We start from the raw sequence: 19,713 nt of genomic DNA on the forward strand, positions 1-19,713 counted from the left end.
ATATTTGACCCCTGTGACCTTAAATATAAACCAGGGTTATTCATTTGAACAAACTTGATAGCCCTTCATTTCAGCACGTTACTGACCAACTATCAACACCCTAGGCCTCTTGGTGTTTCAGAAGAGTTTTTTTTTAAAGATATTAACATATTTGACCCCTGTGACCTTGAAAATCGATGAATATAATTTATTTGAACAAACTTGGTATCCCTTCATCATAGATTGTTACTGGCCAAATAACATCACACTAGACCTTTGGTTACTGAGAAGAAGTTGTGTAAAGTAAAAAGTTGACGCCGGACGAACGACGGACGCGCATCATGCCATAAGCTCACCTGGCCCGATTAGGGATAGGATATCCGACCAAAGCAGATTCCATACGGAACTTGTGTTTCAGTTAGAGTCTTCTGGTAAAACGTTGTACAATGATTAATCTTTAGCCACTAAATTTATTGTTAATTAGACAATAGCGCACATGGGTAATGTATCATTCCACTGAACATATATTGAATTTATATAATATAAATATCATACAGTATAACAATACTGGACGCAGGCAAAAGCCTATATATCCAGATAATATGAATATACGAGACGTATAAAATATGTAATTACATATTTGACTGTTACTTTATCCTGTCAGTGTAAAGTGCATTTGTTACAATTGTATTTGTGTGTAAAAAAAGGTTAGTAATTAATAACCATTCTCGTAAATACAATGCATATAGATGTAACTACTGCATCCTGAATATGGAAATAAATTGTATAAAAATATTAAAAAACTTCATCTTATATGTACAAAAAATATTTTTTGTATCTTAATGTACAATCAATGTATTACCCGTTATAGCTTGTATGTATTTGTAATTCCGCATTGTGAAGACTTGTTTCATAATTGTTGTAAAATAAATACAGTTTATATTATTAATTCCGCACTGTGCCTGTATATTGTATGAACAAAGTGTATTTGTTATCATTGTATCTTTATTATATAAAATGTATATCCAACAACTGTCTAAAGTATTATATCTTGTGTAGGTAACCACTACATATTGTGTGTACGAAATACATTTCTGATATTATAGCTTAATACGTATTAAACCGTTCTAACAACATTCAGTGGTCTGCTACTTTTATTTTTAACCTGCAATGTGTACAGAAAACAAATATGAACAAAACTGACGTATTTAAGAAAACTCAATAATGTTTCCTGTTTTGAGGAAATAAGAACTGGGCCCCCTATAAGAGTTATAATGCTGAACAGATTTCCGGTACGTTTTAAAATAGGTCATACATACTTAGCTGTCAACTGTCTTCTGTGTTGCACCGCAAACCTTTTGGGAAAACGACAGTTGTTACTAAAAGTCACCTTATAACTATTTAAAAAGATTGAACCATACGTAATTGTTAAATATCCTTACATTTGGAAATAAAATCTTTTGAATAATGGCTGACCCTTACGGAAGTATAAGGTCAATGTAAATACACAACCTATGTATAGATAACACGTATGTGTCCCAAAATTGTGTACTTGCGAACTGTGATAGGTGGATGAAAGTGGCGAAAGCACGAATAAACATGTTTAAGAATGTTTACCTAAATGAATGCCGAACTGGTGATTTGTCATTGTGTTTATTCATGTAACTAGATGCACTACTTTATTTTCTGACCGTAACAAAAGCAATGTTAACTTCATGATCTGGAAATGAAACACAATACCCGATATTGTCCATAGTCGACATTAGTCTGCTGCATATAGCGTCTACAGAATAACACAAACATGTGTATCGGTATGATGTAGACGTGAAGTGAGTAATACAATAATAAAATTGTAAATTGTTCAATTCTATTAAAGCAAACATATCCACCATCATGATTTAAATGTATACACATACATGCAGGTACCCTTTTGTTCTATACAATAAAACAGGTTTTGCACAATAAAACTAGCATATCACTATACACATGCATACCCGTAACAAATAACACGTACAATGTACGTCCCGTACAAAGTCACTGTATACCCTTAGTGTTTTGTGTACACGCTTGTTTTCATTAAAGTAAGAACCGTTGTCTAACATGTTGTATTTCATAACATATTGGATTATAATTTAAGAGTCTCCTTGTAAATATATCCCAACTTCACCACCACTGTTACCGACTCCCACCTTCACCACCACTGTTACCGACTCCCACCTTCACCACCACTGTTATCCACTCCCACCTTCACCACCACTGTTACCGACTCCCACCTTCACCACCACTGTTATCGACTCCCACCTTCACCACCACTGTTACCGACTCCCACCTTCACCACCACTGTTATCGACTCCCACCTTCACCACCACTGTTACCGACTCCCACCTTCACCACCACTGTTATCGACTCCCACCTTCACCACCACTGTTACCGACTCCCACCTTCACCACCACTGTTATCGACTCCCACCTTCACCACCACTGTTACCGACTCCCACCTTCACCACCACTGTTATCGACTCCCACCTTCACCACCACTGTTATCGACTCCCACCTTCACCACCACTGTTATCGACTCCCACCTTCACCACCACTGTTATCGACTCCCACCTTCACCACCACTGTTATCGACTCCCACCTTCACCACCACTGTTATCGACTCCCACCTTCACCACCACTGTTATCGACTCCCACCTTCACCACCACTGTTATCGACTCCCACCTTCACCACCACTGTTATCGACTCCCACCTTCACCACCACTGTTATCGACTCCCACCTTCACCACCACTGTTATCGACTCCCACCTTCACCACCACTGTTATCGACTCCCACCTTCACCACCACTGTTATCGACTCCCACCTTCACCACCACTGTTATCGACTCCCACCTTCACCACCACTGTTATCGACTCCCACCTTCACCACCACTGTTATCGACTCCCACCTTCACCACCACTGTTATCGACTCCCACCTTCACCACCACTGTTATCGACTCCCACCTTCACCACCACTGTTATCGACTCCCACCTTCACCACCACTGTTATCGACTCCCACCTTCACCACCACTGTTATCGACTCCCACCTTCACCACCACTGTTATCGACTCCCACCTTCACCACCACTGTTATCGACTCCCACCTTCACCACCACTGTTATCGACTCCCACCTTCACCACCACTGTTATCGACTCCCACCTTCACCACCACTGTTATCGACTCCCACCTTCACCACCACTGTTATCGACTCCCACCTTCACCACCACTGTTATCGACTCCCACCTTCACCACCACTGTTATCGACTCCCACCTTCACCACCACTGTTATCGACTCCCACCTTCACCACCACTGTTATCGACTCCCACCTTCACCACCACTGTTATCGACTCCCACCTTCACCACCACTGTTATCGACTCCCACCTTCACCACCACTGTTATCGACTCCCACCTTCACCACCACTGTTATCGACTCCCACCTTCACCACCACTGTTATCGACTCCCACCTTCACCACCACTGTTATCGACTCCCACCTTCACCACCACTGTTATCGACTCCCACCTTCACCACCACTGTTACCGACTCCCACCTTCACCACCACTGTTACCGACTCCCACCTTCACCACCACTGTTATCGACTCCCACCTTCACCACCACTGTTATCGACTCCCACCTTCACCACCACTGTTATCGACTCCCACCTTCACCACCACTGTTATCGACTCCCACCTTCACCACCACTGTTATCGACTCCCACCTTCACCACCACTGTTATCGACTCCCACCTTCACCACCACTGTTATCGACTCCCACCTTCACCACCACTGTTATCGACTCCCACCTTCACCACCACTGTTATCGACTCCCACCTTCACCACCACTGTTATCGACTCCCACCTTCACCACCACTGTTACCGACTCCCACCTTCACCACCACTGTTACCGACTCCCACCTTCACCACCACTGTTATCGACTCCCACCTTCACCACCACTGTTACCGACTCCCACCTTCACCACCACTGTTACCGACTCCCACCTTCACCACCACTGTTACCGACTCCCACCTTCACCACCACTGTTACCGACTCCCACCTTCACCACCACTGTTACCGACTCCCACCTTCACCACCACTGTTACCGACTCCCACCTTCACCACCACTGTTACCGACTCCCACCTTCACCACCACTGTTACCGACTCCCACCTTCACCACCACTGTTACCGACTCCCACCTTCACCACCACTGTTACCGACTCCCACCTTCACCACCACTGTTACCGACTCCCACCTTCACCACCACTGTTACCGACTCCCACCTTCACCACCACTGTTACCGACTCCCACCTTCACCACCACTGTTACCGACTCCCACCTTCACCACCACTGTTACCGACTCCCACCTTCACCACCACTGTTACCGACTCCCACCTTCACCACCACTGTTACCGACTCCCACCTTCACCACCACTGTTACCGACTCCCACCTTCACCACCACTGTTATCGACTCCCACCTTCACCACCACTGTTACCGACTCCCACCTTCACCACCACTGTTACCGACTCCCACCTTTACCACCACTGTTACCGACTCCCACCTTCACCACCACTGTTATCGACTTTGAGTTCGAATTATTGTTTTATTGACTCTTGTTGTTGTATGCATCTAAAATAATGCAAATGATATATTTATATATATATGTTTTGGTCAAAGAAGTAATATAGAAGGTAAAATTCCGTATAACACTGGATCCTAATGGAGGTATGTCCGTAGGATACGAATTACTTTCCATACTTTCCACGTTTTTGATATCTCTCGTTGACTCACTTTATATGATAGTGCATCTTGCGCAAGTATAGGTCCTCTATATCAGCGTTCCTTGTCCGCGATGCTCTCAGCTTAATTGCTGCCTTCAGCTGTCTTTAGCCGAGGGGACTATTGGTTTTATATAATAGCCATATTTTCAATTATAGTATATCAATTCTATCTTTTTGTAATATGATGTATATGTACATTTAACAGTTCAGTTTCACTGTGTCTTGAAAAGGAGCGGATAGCTCCGAAAATTTGACAACCTAAACTTGTCCACACTGTTGGAATTACTTCTTTGCCCCATATATATATATATGTATATAGATTTTCATAATAGAAAAGATCAATCATGCGACGATGCTTTTCACATATAATGGGAGTCATTCACTTGTATTTTTTTCCTTGCTCTTCTCCCTCGATAGGCACACAAGAGTATGACACCTCACACTCTTATTTATTTGTATACTTCAGCTGAATATGATAACACCCACTGTCGTTTAAAACGGTTGCACAAAGCTTGCAGTGCTAAACCTGCCCATTATGGTTATTTTCCATTTACAATATCATTTTATTTCTTTGTCATTGAACTATAACAGAGATCGGTGTATGGAATACAACACTGTACACTGATGTGTTCAGTATACGTACGATTAGTGGCGATAATTATAGACACATTGTTGTCGTGGCTATTTCATTGAATTTTTCTTATTATTGCACTACTGAAAAAAATTAACTCCTTTAAGGAGTATTTAATGATTGTTATGACAAAATATTCATATTATTCCGTTGAATGAAATGCAATATATGATAAGTTATTCTCAGAAATAAATTATTACTGCATTCATTCTACAAGACAAAGTACAAGATGGGGTAGTAAAATCGATTTCATCTGAATAACTTGCCATATGTCCCAAAACAAGTCAACACAAATGTATGTTATATAAATCTATATATATTGAAACGTATCTGTCAGTATGTGAAATTTCTTTTCTATAACGCTTAAATCAGCCCCATAAAACTCCAATAAAAAAGGTTAAAAATAATATGCATAATTGTTTACCCGACTCATAAAGGTCTGAATAATTCTATATTAATAATATAATGTACTCGTTGACCCTGTTTTTCGTATCTGTAAGTAATAAAACAACTTATGAGAAATATTTTTGTCATTTTTGTCATTTTCCCTGTCACTGGCTCTCTCTATATATACTAGTAAACGATGAGACCAAGGGTCCATGGACTTTCGTGAGTTTTATGATATTTCATTAACCAGTGACCTAAGTAATCATGCTTTAAATTTATTTCTAAGTGTTTTCTATATATAAGTTACTCAAAACAATATTTCTATGTAAACCATACTACTTGACTCCTGTCCAGAGGCCATTAAGTTTGAATTAAGTTTTCAAAACAACAATAACCGCTGTTGCCATATTCGATTTCTGATCCATTATAGCTTGTATGTATTTGTAATTCCGCATTGTGAAAACTTTTTTCATAATTGTTGTAAAATAGAAACAGTTTATAATATTAATTCCGCACTGTGCCTGTATAAATATGTACATGCCACAACAATATATTGTATGAACAAAGTGTGTTTGTAATCAATGTGTCTTTAATATATAAAATGTATATCCAACAACTGTCTATAATAGTATATCTTGTTTAGGTAACCACTACATATTGTGTGTACGAAATACATTTCTGATATTATAGCTTAATACGTATTGAACCGTTCGAACAACATTCAGTGGTACAACAGTTAACTGCTACTTTTATGTATAACCGGCAATAAATCGGACCGCCTCTAAGTGTTATAATGTTAAACAGGTTTCCGGTTCGTTTTAAAATAGGTCATAGATACTCGCCTGTCAACTGTCTTCTGTGTTGCACCACGTTACTAAAAGTCACCTATTAACATTAACATTCTGGCGTGAAATGAACACCTGATTAACACAAAATAGACTGGAAATTGATCAACAAAAACGACTGAAGCAAACGTAAGTGTTGAATATGATAACGAATGGAAATTGAAATTTTCGAATAATGGCTGACCGTTGTGGAAGTATGTATTTAATGTAAATACACAACCTATTTATAGGTAACACGTATGTGTCCTAAACTTGTGTACTTGCGAACTGTGCTAGGTGGATGAATGTGGGGAATGAAGGAATAGACATGTTTAAGAATGTTCTCCTAAATGAACGCCAACCTGGTGATATGTCATTGTGTTAATTCATGTAACTAGATGCACTACTTTATTTTCTGACCGTAACAAAAGCATTGTTAACTTCACAATCAGGAAATAAAACATAATACCCGATAATGTCCGTAGTCAACATTAAGTCAGCTATATATAACGTCTACAGAATAACACAAACGGGCGTATCTGTATGATGTAGACGTGAAGTGAGTAATACAATAATCAAATTTTACATTGTCGGATCTATTAAAGCAAACATACCCGCCATCATGATTTAAATGTATACACATACATGCAGGTACCCGTATGTTGTATACAATAAAAGAGGTTCTGTACAAAAAAGCTTGCATTTCACTATACACATGCATACCCGTAACAAATTACTGTTTAACCATATACACGTACAATGTACGTCCCGTACAAAGTCACTGTATACCCGTAGTGTTGTGTGTACACGCTTGCTTTCATTGAAGTAAGAAACGTTGTCTAACATGTTGTAGTCTATAACGTATTGGATTATAATTTAAGAGTCTCCTTGTAAATATATCCCACCTTCACCACCACTGTTACCGACTTTGAGTACGAATTATGGTTTTGTTGACTCTTGTTGATGTATGCATCTAAAATAATGCAAATGCTATATTTACATATGTATATTGATTTTCGTGATAGAAAAGATCAATCTTGCGACGATGCTTTTCACATATAATGGGAGTCATTCACTTGAAATTTCCTTGCCCCTACCATTGATAGGCACACAAGAGCATGACACCTCACCCTCTTATCTATTTGTATACTTCAGCTGAATATGATAACACCCACTGTCGTTTAAAACGGTTGCACAAAGCTTGCAGTGCTAAACCTGCCCATTATGGTTATTTTCCATTTACAATATCATTTTATTTCTTTGTCATTTAACTAGAACAGATATCGGTGTATGGAATACACACTATACACTGGTGCGTTCAGTATACGTGCGATTAGTGGCGATAATTACAGACACATTGTTGTCGTGGTTATTTCATTGAATTTTCCTTATTATTGCACTACTGAAAAAATCGAACTCCTTTAAGGAGTATTTAATGATTTTTATGACAATATATTCATATTATTCCGTTGAATGAAATGCAATATATGTTAAGTTATTCTCAGAAATAAATCTTTATTGCAATTATTCTGCAAGACAAAGTACAAGATGGGGTAGTAAAATCGATTTCATCTGAATAACTTGCCATACACCTCAAAAACCAGTCAACACAAATGTATGATATATAAATTTATATATTGAAACGTATTTGTCAGTATGTAAAATGTCTTTTCTATAACGCTTAAATCAACCCCAATACCACTCCAATAAAGAAAGGTTAAAATACAGAGTAAGTAACCGTTTTGTTTACACGTTGGTATTTTCTTCTATACATATGTATGTTTATAAGTACATAACTGTAGTTATTGTGCGTGTGCTTCATAAGACTTATTAACTTTACAAAGATTTTCCCAAGAACACCATATATTTCTGTTCCCTGACACAATTCGGAAAATATTCTTTTATATATATTTAGTATTTGTCATTACAGCATGAACATCAGAATAACCTGGTCCAAGACAACTTAAAGCATGACCCATCAGAGGCAGACATGGATGAGATCTTGAAATGTGGGATATGCCGGTCGGAACTCTCTGACCCCAGACAGCTTCAATGTGGCCACGTGTTTTGTTTCGAATGCATAGACACGGACTTTAAAATACGAGACAGGAACAATGGAAAATGTCCAATATGTCGGGCAGATTTTTGGCTTAATCCTTGTAGGGACACAGAATCTTTACCAAAATGTCCGATACCATTTCTTCACATCCTGTCGATTAGGAAAAGCCCGGAACAGTGCTGTGAGTACCCCGAGTGTGAGCGAAGGCCTGCGCCATTTATATGTGTTAGGTGTCGACTATGGTTGTGTGATACTTGCAAGTCCACGACATGCACCAAAAATAAAAATCCGCTTCGCATGCATGAGGCTTTTCAACAACACGAACTGGAGCCCACTCTGTTTGACATCGTCAAGAGAAGCAGACACAATGTGTGCAGAGAACATTCGCAGATTGACGTTGAATGGTATTGCAATCGTTGTAATACACTGGCCTGCAACTTGTGCAAAATAAACCTACACGAAGGTCATGGTTCGTTGATGGCAATGGACGCTAAAGTGCATGAATGTCGTGCTGAGTTGGAGAAGACTATTATATTATTAAAGGAGAAACAGAACGAACACACGAAAAACAAATATACGCTAACAAAGTTGATAAGTTCATGTTGTAAGGAGTTTGTGAATGTGAGACACTGTCACACGGCTTTAGATCATTGCAACATTGGATGGGAAGAGTGCGAAAAACTCATACTTTTGATCTCTAAATTGTTGGGATATGGATCGATGAAAGTTATAATAGAAACGTCCTTGCACTTGGAAGAACGGATAAAGACGGAGCTAGAAAAACGTCTGTTACTTGAAAAAGTACGCGAGGTACTTTTGACTTCTTCGGTGAAGATAAAACCGGAAGCAACGGACGTTAAAATAGTCGACGATGAACAGATGCAGAGAAATGATGATGCCTGTGAACACGACGACATTGAGCCATCCGTTGCTCTTTGCGGCGATGCGTGTGAGTCCTTGGTCTGTACGAGTGAAGAGGGCGTTATCTGGCTCTGTGTGTGGTGTAGGAAATGGTTGTGTGGCAACTGTAAGATGGCGCCCTGCACAATGGGGCGTCTCACTGATGAATCTCACACAGCATGGAATGCATCAGACATCGATCCGGCACTGTATGCTATTGTGACGAGGAGCAGATGTTCCTCGTGTACGACACATCCCGAAAATGACGTAGAGTCGTACTGTTGCGAGTGCCATGTGATAGCGTGCAGGTTGTGTTGTCACAGGCACGAGCATCACGAAGTGGTTACCATCACGACCAAGGCAGATTCATACAAGGAAAACATAGAGGAAAAGACAAAAGAATTAAGAAAAAAAGTAGCAGAATATTTAATAACTAAATGCAAAGTGTCAAAAATCCAAGGTGGCTGCCATTTTAAAATATTAAAATCCAAATATTTTGTAAGTGTCACCAGTGAGTGTATTTTGAGAATGAATAAATGTGATAATTTGAACAAAACTCTTCACTTTCTTCTTCAATACGCGTCGGAAAGAGTGATCGTGGAAACGTTTGATAAGATAGAAAGTGAGATAGAGGAAGAATTACAGAAGGATCCCTCCGACAATTTATCGGAGTTACGTCACGTGATCAATTCTTTAAGCGGCACACTAAGCCAAGCTATTGGAGATGAAGACACTGCCCTTGCGAAAACATCTGGCTTACAAAGTACAAAGCAAACAGTATTCGAGTGAGTCGGTCATTTCCTTGCAATGTACATGAACTCTTTTGGATGAGACAATTTTAGTTCGAACACTGTTAATCTTATATCAGCTGACAGCACCCAAATTTGATCACCAAACCATGATTGATTACATTCATTGAAAAATCAGAAGATGAATTGTACTCATTTAAAGTTGTATGAAAAGTATATTTTTCATCATCATATAACTTTGCTGATTTACTTTAGAATATGCTTGAATGCAAATATTTCTATATGTATATTGTATACGTTTTGCTGAATTCAGTGAATTTGGCAATGGCATGCATAACTTTTGCTAAATTCAGATTTACCAGTAAAAATAAGCATGCATATATAACCATTCTTAAATCGGTTAAAGTAATAAAATCTAGCTTTGATGATTTCTGCACTAGCGCTTAAAGAATAAACAATCAAATGTGATTTATTTCTCACATCTCTGCAGATTCACTCCAAAATAAAAAAAAATATGCATGATTGTTTACCGAACTCATGAGGTTTGCATAATTCTATATAAATGATATATTGTACTCGTTGACCCTGTATTGCGTATCTGTAAGTAATAAAACAACTTATAAGAAATGTTTATGTCATTTTTGTCATTTTCCCTGTCACTCTCTCTCTATATATTAAAGCAAAACGATGAGACCAAGGGTCCATGGACTTTCGTGAGTTTTATGATATTTCATTAACCAGTGACCTAAGTAATCACGCTTTAAATTTATTTCTAGGTGTTTTCCATATATAAGTTACCCCAAAACAATATTTCTATGACAACAATACTACTTGACTCCTGTCCAGAGGCCATTAAATTTGAATTAAGTTTTCAAAATAACAATAACTGCTGTGGCCATATTCGATTTCTGATTTGACCCACTACAGTCAGAATCATCAGTTATAAGTCGTCTTAACAATTTTTAGTTAAATCTGTTAAATTTGAGATTAGGTTTTCAAGGGATTTTATTATTGCAACATTGGCTGCCATATTATATTATTGACAGACCCGAAAAATACCATCACTTTATCAAGATCCCCATTTAGTTATCTTTAGCAAGTCTCGGTTAAATCGAACCATAAGAATATATGATTATAAACTTTAACTATGTTTTCAAAATGGCGGTTGAGGCAACAATTAACACAGCCGGCTATTTCTACCATGGTTCAGTTAAATCGGCCCAACTTGAAGTGACAAACATGTATTTTTTGCTGATTACAGTAAAATGAACTTGTTCCGAATAAAACCAGGTTTGTTTCTGAAAATAATTTTCGATATCACCATGATAGACTGACATCAAATCATTAAAGTGATAATCATTTTGATAATTAGGTGATATCATTAGTACAAACTGATTGGGTCCAATCACCATAATAAAACTACTTTCATAATGTTTTAACTACATAATGTTTCTCAAAAGATATTTGTTTATTGGTGATATCATTAATTTAAACTCAAGAGATTATATCACCATAATAAAAATAAGTTAGCACGTTTTAAGCTACAAAATGTATGCTATAAAGATATTTATGAATTGGCTATATCGCCTATTCAAACTTTATGTGTGATTACTAATAAAAGAGTATATTACTATAATCAAATTACTTTCATCTTGTTATTGTCTACATAACTTGAGCTCCAAAGATCTTTATGAATTGGCACTATATCGCAAATTCTAACTAATTTGGTTGTCTCGTCATAATAGAAATACTTTCATCATGATATTAACAACATTATATAAGATCCAAAGAACTTAATGAATTTGTGATGTTATCTATTCAAACTGAATTGATTACTTATAACAAAATTATTTCATCATGCTATTAGCGACATCATTTGAGCTCTAAAGACCGTTATGGATTGACGATATCATTCCAATAATAGTTGAAAATATCTATCCGATAACGTTTTGATATCACCATAGTATTGGCGATAATATTATATACTGACTTGGTATTGAATTAATGTAGCGCACGCGTAATTAAAAAGCACACCGAGGAAACCACACATATGTGCACTACCGATAAACAGTCCTTTGTCGTCAATACACACAATGAACTGTCAGATTAGTGGGTTTAACCCATAGCTATAAATATAACTCATTCATTTTAAAATAGAACACTAGGTACGTCACTTAACCGACGTGGCTCTGATATATTGGTCTGTATACTTTGTATTTGATATAGAGGCGCTGTTAGGTCATTGTTTGGGACATGTTGGACAGACAAGGAAGCTGACGAACGATAACAGAGCTTTCCACTACAATCCACGCCTCGATGGTTTGTATTTAGTTATACCTGATTGAATGATACGTTTACCTATATTTAAACTTTTAATTGATTTTATGCTGCTGCGGAATCTCTTCAGCATGGCGATTCCCGATGGCTTTGAAAATGTATGAGATGTTCCTCAACTTTGAGATACTTAATACAAGTGGGGCATGTTTAGTTTTGGTCCATTTGCTCAAAAAGTGTTAGCTTCATGTCAACATTGAATCAAAGCTTTAATCTATTTTAGTTTTAAAAGATCAAATTTCAGCAAAAAAAGCACAGAAATAATTTGTGAATTATCGGATATTTTTCGAAAATTCTTCAATTGTTTTGAAGACAACTAACTCAATAACCATTCTCAACACGTCTACGTATTTTAACACTTAAATACTTGCTAACGATCAGTAAATGGTAAGTTTTCTATGAGATGATTTAAATTGAAAGGGTATCAATAATAACTGTAATGTTTGATTCCATGCCGGACATAATCAACGATGAACATTGTGTTAACGTAAAACACAGATTCTTGCCATGATATGCATTTAGCTGCCATCGCATGGCCTTACTGTCTTGATATGACCTTAGCTTTCGTCACATAACTGTTAATGTCATGATATACCCTAAGCCGTCGTCACGTGACTCTTACTGTCGTGATATCATTGCTATGCTGATGACACACAAATGTACATGGTTATAAAACCACAGGACAGTTGGAATACAGTCTCAGAAAGTCTGGAAGCTTGTCTGACAGATATCAGTATCTGGATGAACGCCAACATGCTTAAACTTAATCAGGAAAAGACGGAACTTATCGTCTTTTCCCCAAAGTGTCAGCAAACAATGGCTCTCCAGCTCAAGGTTGGTGCCAGAACTATTGAGACTGTTCCAGCTGTTAAAAACCTAGGGGTATACTTTTACAGTTCTCTGAACATGGAGAAACAAGTGAACGCTATTGCCAAATCCTGTTACTACCAGATCAGGAACATCGGCTGTACTCGGCAGTTTCTAACTGCAGATGCATGCAAGATTTTGGTGCATTCTCTTGTTACCTCTCGGTTGGATTATGGTAACGTCCTGCTCTATGGTATATCTGACAAACTAACAATTCGTCTGCAGAGGGTCCAGAACACTGCAACACGGCTAGTTACTCGTACTCGAAAGAGAGAGCACATCACACCTGCGCTTTATTCGTTGCACTGGTTACTTGACGATACAGGTCGCAGTACAAAATCTGGTATACACATACAAGGCACTGAATGGAACAGTTCCTCAGTACCTACAGGAACTTGTTACCCTGTATCAGCCTTCAATATCACTGCGGTCGGAGTCAGAATCTTTGTTGTGTGTCCCAAAATCACGTACTGTGGCCTACGGAAGGGTTTCGGCTACGTTGTGGAATAGCTTACCATCTGCTATTAGGAAGTCAAATACCCTGGCCAAGTTCAAGAGGGACATAAAAACTCACCTCTTCACGTCTGCATTTTAGAATCTTTGCAAAGACGTCATGTAAATACCACCCTTTTATTTGTTCAATTATGTGCACATTGCTTGTTAAATGTATGAAAGTGATTGCAAGCCTTTGTTGTTTGTTTTCACAATTATAACCATTACTATTATCCATATGTTGTAAAGCGCCATAGAGTAATTTTACAAATTATATAGGGCGCTATATAAATGATGTATATTATTATTATTATTATTATTATTATTATATATACCCTAAACTGTTGCCACGTGATTCTTACTGTTTTGATATAACCTAAGCTGTCGTCGCATGACTCTTAATGTCATAATATAACCTTAGCGGATGCCAAATGTCCCTAACTGTCATGATATGCCCTTAACTGTCTTTCACATGACTCTTACTATCATGATATGACTTTAACTGACGTCACATGATCCTTACTGTCATGAAATGCCCTTAGGTGTCATCACGTGACCCTGACTGTTATATGACCTTAACTGTCACCACATGACGCTTACTGTCATGATATGCCCTTAGCTGATGCCACATGGCCCTAACTGTCATGATATTCCCTAAAATGTCGTAACATGACCCTTACTGTCATTTTCTGTCATGATTTGACCATAACTCTTGTCACATGATCTTGACTGTCATAATATGTCTTAAACTGTCGTCACATGACCATTACTGTCATGATATTGCCCTAGTTGTAAGATCACATGACAGTGGATATTATTATATGATTTTAACTCTCTTCATATCAACTTTATCAACTGTAATGGCACTAATTGCGCTTATCATTCAGCTACTGTACAGATATTTAATATGAGGGCTTTCACTTGACTCTTGATATTGCAATTTCAGAAATCAATTAGCATTTGCCTTCAAAGTTGAAGAATAAAAACACATGCTAAATAACCATATCCTTTCAAATCCAAATTTCAAAGAAAATTTTGGTGAGTTAAAAATATACTTTCGTGGGTCTACTGAATGCGAATACGAAGCTATTAATACGAACCTAGCGAATTGCAAAATAGCAGATTATACAAAATGTATGTGATCTGATCCAGTCCAACTGCATCCAAAGTAAAAGAAAAGGCTAAAATGTTGTAACGAGGTAATTAAATGCGTTGACAACATGAACCAAGAAAATGATTGGAAAAAAATGAAGGAGTTTAATTGGACAGTATTCTTGTACTCGAATTTACGAACTGAATGTTAAACTACACTGGAGAATGAAAATACATTGTGCATTGCACGTATACTTTGACTGATATAATTTTAATAATGTTTTCATTAAGATCTATAATATATATAGTTTTATGGAGATATTTAAACGTATTTTTTAGAACCTGCAAGATGGCAGACTCACTGGATGTAAGAGATGAAGAGAAGCTGTTGGAATGTGCTATTTGCCTCAGTCGCCTAAACTCACCAAGGAGACTGGATTGTAGACATGTGTTCTGCTTTAACTGCATCAAAAATCATTACAAAAAATGTGGCAAGCGATTGGCACCATGCCCGATCTGCAGGAAGCTGTATCCGTCAATGAATGTCACAATTGATAATCTGCCTCAATGCTCCATCCCCTTGGATCAGCTACTGGACATGAAAAACTCCCGACATTCATGTGAGTCTGGACCCTGTCAGAGCACCCACGCTCCATTCCTTTGTCTTGGATGTAAAAAATGGCTCTGTTTTGCCTGCAAAGTACACGATGATGAAACCGCTCCGTGCCCGAGTCATGAAGCATATCGTATAGCTGACATAGATGCGAGATTATATAGCATTCTCATGCGAAGTCAGGAGAAATCTTGTGTAGAACATCCGTCTCATGAATTACAATGGTTTTGTAGGCAATGTAACATTTTAGGATGTAATTATTGTAAGATACGTCAGCCATTGAATCATAGCTTTATCACTGTTAATGAGAAAGCAGCGGAGCTCCGTGAGTTGTTCAAAGATGTATATGCCGTGATGAAATAGAAAGCAGAAGAGCACGAAAAGGCTCGAGATTTCTTTAACCAAATAAGTGAAAGACTATCTCCTTTAGGAATCTGCAACGTCGACTTTTGTAAAATATCGGCCAATGAACACAAAGACAGCGTTACAGAATGCAACTGTCTCATCCAAATCATGACCTACCTCGAGGAATACGCTTCTAGTGAAGTTTTAGTGGCCATGTACCTAAACATGGAGGATCAACTCGCCAGTGAGATTGCCGAACAGCCACTAAACAAATTGAGAGACCCCCAACACTGGCTTAGAGACACTACACTGATGTCTGCAGGAGGGAAGACAAAACTGGGGAATAAACGGGAAACATCAACTGACACTGACCTGTCAAAGAAGATCAAAGTGACGTATTATTGTAACTTAGTGGCATCGATTCTAGAAGCGTTGATTGTTATCATGATTTTTGTTTGCATACTAGCTATTATCTATTATTGGAGTGACATATGGGTAGAAATTAAAAGCAGACTTTATGTCATGGTTGCTAATTTGTTACGTTCTTGGTTAGAAGGAATGATGAATGACATGTTAAAGCCAATACTTATCACATTATCTTTTTTTTTTTCTTTTTTTTTTTCATTTGCAGAAAAATGTCATGTTTTATATAATCATCCTTTCCTTTTTTTTTCTTTTCTAAAGCACAAACGTGTTTTTTAAATACACAATATGTTATATTTTTTAATCAACTTTTGTTTTGTGATTATGTTTGAATTACGATTGTCACTGTATTATTCAAAATATGAAATTGATAAACATTTTATGATGAGCATATAACATACACATCAAACTGATGAATTACACCCCTAAAGTTCACAGCAGCTATAAAACACCACACTCAGAGCTATAATAAACCACACCAAAACAGCTATGATATACCATCCTTCATCTATAATCTACCACAATCAGAGCTATAATTTACCACACTCAGATCTATAATATATTACACTCAGAGCTATAATATACCTTACTCAAAGCTATAATATACCATAATCAGAGCTATACTACCACAATCAGAGCTATTATATACCACATTCAGAGCTATAATATACCACAATCAGAGCGATAATATACCACACTCAGAGCTATAATATAACACAATCAAGGCGATAATATACCACTCAGAACTAAAGTATAAAAAGATCAGAGCTATACCATATCACACTCAGAGCTATAATATACCACACTCAGAGCTATAATATACCACAATCAGAGCTATAATATACCACAATCCGAGCTATAATATACCACACTCAGAGCTATAATATAACACAATCAAGGCGATAATATACCACTCAGAGCTATTGTATAAAAAGATCAGAGCTATACCATATCACACTCAGAGCTATAATATACCACACTCAGAGATATAATATACGACACTCAGGGCTTTTATATACCATAATCAGAGCTTTAATATGCCGCAATCAGAGCTTTAATATACCACTCTCAGAGCTATACTATACCACAATCAAAGTTGTACTATATCACCCGCTCAAAGTAAAAATACACCACGCAGAGTTATAATATATCACTCTCAGCTTTAATATATTGTTCACTTTCACATTTTATGCTATTAATGACATTTTACTGCATCAGTTGCACTATACAACCATATAAATATCAAATACACACATTTGTATTTATACATAGTTACACTATATTCAGCAGCGTAACACTTTAGTATAATAGTTACACTATATCAACATACATGTACATATAATACTACCTCATATAAGGGATTCTTTGATGGCATACACTGTAAAAATATTCTTCATTTATTGGTTTCTTCGATCTAAGATAAATTCCTATATCATGTAATAAAATTTCTTTAAACATTGCAAATGCAGAAGTGATATTCATGTTCTTGGAATGGTATTTCACTATATTTCGAACCTTCATAATGGTATATTTCATATTTATTGTAACTGTAAAATAAATTATTTTGGTCATCTTCCTAAACCCCAAGTAGATATTTCTTCTCATTTCTACAAAAGATTATTAGATATATGAAGTTCTACATGTGATATAAACTGCTGTACATAATTACAATTGTAAAACCGATGACAAAGTGGTTCTATGTTTTCACAAAAATGACATCTTCCATCGGATCTATTCATTCATTGCAATTTTGCTTCTGTGAATACAGTTTTGTGAAAACAATTCCACTCAAATTGCTTCATTTTTTGAGATATTGCAGTGTGCTTAGTTTTGGTCTAAAGATTTCCCCAGTTTTTTATCTCAATATTTCTGGTTTGATAGTAATCTTCCTATTTCTGTATTAGGTTTACAGTAAGGCATATATATTTTGTGTATCTTGTTTTCCTGAAGCATTTTAGGAAGAATGATAAAGTGCTGCTTTTTCCATTAATTATAATAATGAGTTGTAATTCAGAATTAATGAAGCACATCCGATACACATCAAATTAACCTGCCAGGAGTTAGTAAACATTTTTGTTTATCCACTAGTGGGTTACACCCTGGACTTGATTTCATTGATCAATCTTTGATTTATGACGTCACGTAACAAAGCTTTTAGACGTCATTTTCCATTGTCACGTCATGCTCCATGGCAATTGTTTACCCCATTCTAAACTCACATGGTGTATTTTCCAAGGCAAACATGTGGGTTTTTTTTTTAAATAAAACACGAACGTTGTGGGAGGAACAGGTCCCCAAACTTGTGGTAGCTAGTTATCACGTTTATCTAACTTTCGTTTCTTCATTTTTAAATTTTAAACTTCGTGTCTTTATACATTTTGAAGATGATTTAATACGATTTAGATGAACATGATAACCGTCCAGCACTCGTTTGGAAACCTCTATATTCCTGCTGAAGGATTTTAAAAATTTTCTTCTGCTGTCAGTCCTGTTAAACATGTATTGTATGAATAAAGGTTGAGTGAGAATAACATGATTTGTTATTATTTTTGAAATTTGCAAATTGTCCATTGCTGATGATACCAAAGCTCTGTCATTATAAGTTGATTTGTAACAAAAAGATATTTATCGATAGTGAATGGCAGGTACATTTATGTTTGTGTATCAAATTGAATATTTGGCGTACAAACCCCCTTTTTGTATGTTTAGGTGAGTGTTTCTAGTTTATTTCAACCATTACATGTTAAATACTAAATTAAAAAATAATTGTGAAATGAATATATCCTGATGTTTTGTCGCGTTCCTTGTTTATATAACTTCAATTGGTACCCCCTTGTGGTTGTGATGATGTTAGAAGTAATTTTTGAAATTTGTCAAAAATTTACAAACATTAATTATATCTTAGATTCAACGTTACCTCAAGGATTGTGCATCCTTCAGGTTTTTGGCTTAGCCACTTTGCAGATTATATATAATGCTCACAATGTGTACGGAATAGAGAGGAAATCTAACCATTCTAAAAATATTTAGCAAATGCAATTGAATTGTTTTTTTAACATAATATTCACAGTAAATTTTCCAATCTTCATGGTATTTTATCTAATAGATATTATTTACCAAGCATTTGACACATGGAGTTTGTATATTAAATAACTTTAGTGAGTTGATCAAAGGGAACGCTTCACATAAAGTACTATAAGA

General features: G+C 36.9%; 2 protein-coding genes across 2 annotated transcripts; both read left to right on the top strand.

Moving 5' to 3' along the window:
* The first annotated feature begins 1,253 nt into the window (after positions 1-1,253).
* Positions 1,254-4,603, top strand: LOC110449113 (proline-rich protein 36-like). Its single transcript, XM_021495745.1, has 2 exons — positions 1,254-1,271; positions 2,117-4,603. Exons 1-2 carry the CDS (start codon positions 1,254-1,256, stop codon positions 4,601-4,603), a joined length of 2,505 nt encoding a protein of 834 aa, XP_021351420.1.
* Positions 4,604-6,607: 2,004 nt separating this feature from the next.
* Positions 6,608-10,956, top strand: LOC110449115. The gene is made up of 2 exons (XM_021495748.1): positions 6,608-6,788; positions 8,569-10,956. Exon 2 carries the CDS (start codon positions 8,629-8,631, stop codon positions 10,384-10,386), a length of 1,758 nt encoding a protein of 585 aa, XP_021351423.1. The 5' UTR covers positions 6,608-6,788; positions 8,569-8,628; the 3' UTR covers positions 10,387-10,956.
* The last annotated feature ends 8,757 nt before the right edge of the window (positions 10,957-19,713 follow it).

The sequence above is a fragment of the Mizuhopecten yessoensis genome, unplaced genomic scaffold (assembly GCF_002113885.1).
Source record: "Mizuhopecten yessoensis strain PY_sf001 unplaced genomic scaffold, ASM211388v2 scaffold4495, whole genome shotgun sequence".
Taxonomy (NCBI): Eukaryota; Metazoa; Mollusca; class Bivalvia; order Pectinida; family Pectinidae; genus Mizuhopecten; species Mizuhopecten yessoensis.

Bases quoted from the DNA above. Each gene is read 5' to 3' on its own strand.
- LOC110449115 (XM_021495748.1), top strand. From the start codon at position 8,629: ATGGATGAGATCTTGAAATGTGGGATATGCCGGTCGGAACTCTCTGAC.